This window comes from Hermetia illucens, chromosome 4, assembly GCF_905115235.1.
Source record: "Hermetia illucens chromosome 4, iHerIll2.2.curated.20191125, whole genome shotgun sequence".
Lineage (NCBI taxonomy): Eukaryota > Metazoa > Arthropoda > Insecta > Diptera > Stratiomyidae > Hermetia > Hermetia illucens.
The window spans coordinates 152,748,302-152,749,280 of record NC_051852.1 but is presented as its reverse complement, the minus strand read 5'-3'; the positions used below and the strand labels follow the sequence as shown (position 1 = coordinate 152,749,280).

The window sequence follows — 979 nt, the reverse complement described above, 5'->3', positions numbered from 1 at the left end:
TTTACCCTGGCCCTGGAGATAGTGATTCGCGCCGATGTCGATACGAGAGGCGCCATCCTCTTTAAGTCCACACAAATATTGCTTTTTTTTAACGTATTCTGGGTAATTTGGTTGTTTTTCGTTGCAATTCGTTTCGATTTATTTAGCAACCGTTTTTCCAGAGTAACTTTAGCTTATTGTTACGTATTTCCGATTTGAATATGGCGGTACCAGTCAACCAATTCGAATTCTCCAAAGACAAAATGGCGATGTTAATTTCGAATGCCATCAGAACCTCAATTTGACATTTCGATTTGAGGTTACGACAAGTGGCATCTGAGCTGTTTTTCTTAAAATATTGAGGTCACCGCTTTCTTAATTTCTGGTCGAGAATCATGTCGTCGGAAGATTTCTACTTACGTTACTATGTCGGCCACAAAGGTAAATTTGGCCACGAATTTCTTGAGTTTGAGTTCCGACCGGACGGCAAGCTGCGGTACGCGAACAACTCCAATTACAAGAACGACACAATGATCCGGAAGGAAGCGTACGTCCATCAGTCCGTGATGGAGGAGCTGAAGAGGATTATCTTGGACTCTGAAATCATGGCTGAGGACGACTCCCCATGGCCCCCACCAGATCGTGTAGGAAGACAGGTAAGTTCGCAGGAAATCCTAGACTAGTTCTGGCTAATCAGGACTTTGTTTACAGGAACTTGAGATTGTCATTGGGGACGAACACATCTCCTTCACTACCTCGAAGACTGGATCGCTAGTGGACGTAAACCGCTCCAAGGATCCCGAGGGGCTGCGCTGCTTCTATTATTTGGTGCAGGACTTGAAGTGCCTCGTCTTCTCGCTGATCGGTCTCCACTTTAAGATTAAGCCCATATAAAGTGTTGTGTGTGTTTTAAGTTTAATTGCTTCCCTTCAATCTATTTAATTTGAGTATTCATACGTATGATATCTTTCAATATCGAATAAATTTGTATAAACAATAA

The 979-nt window shown here is 42.7% G+C and overlaps 1 protein-coding gene across 1 annotated transcript; it reads left to right on the top strand.

Moving 5' to 3' along the window:
• The first annotated feature begins 272 nt into the window (after positions 1-272).
• Positions 273-979, top strand: LOC119654502 (protein mago nashi). Its single transcript, XM_038059935.1, has 2 exons — positions 273-635; positions 691-979. Exons 1-2 carry the CDS (start codon positions 375-377, stop codon positions 871-873), a joined length of 444 nt encoding a protein of 147 aa, XP_037915863.1. The 5' UTR covers positions 273-374; the 3' UTR covers positions 874-979.

Excerpts from the sequence above, each read along its gene's own strand:
- LOC119654502 (XM_038059935.1), top strand. The coding sequence starts at position 375 with ATGTCGTCGGAAGATTTCTACTTACGTTACTATGTCGGCCACAAAGGT. Across the intron at positions 636-690 it reads CAGATCGTGTAGGAAGACAG|GAACTTGAGATTGTCATTGG; the intron begins GTAAGTTCGCAG and ends CTTTGTTTACAG.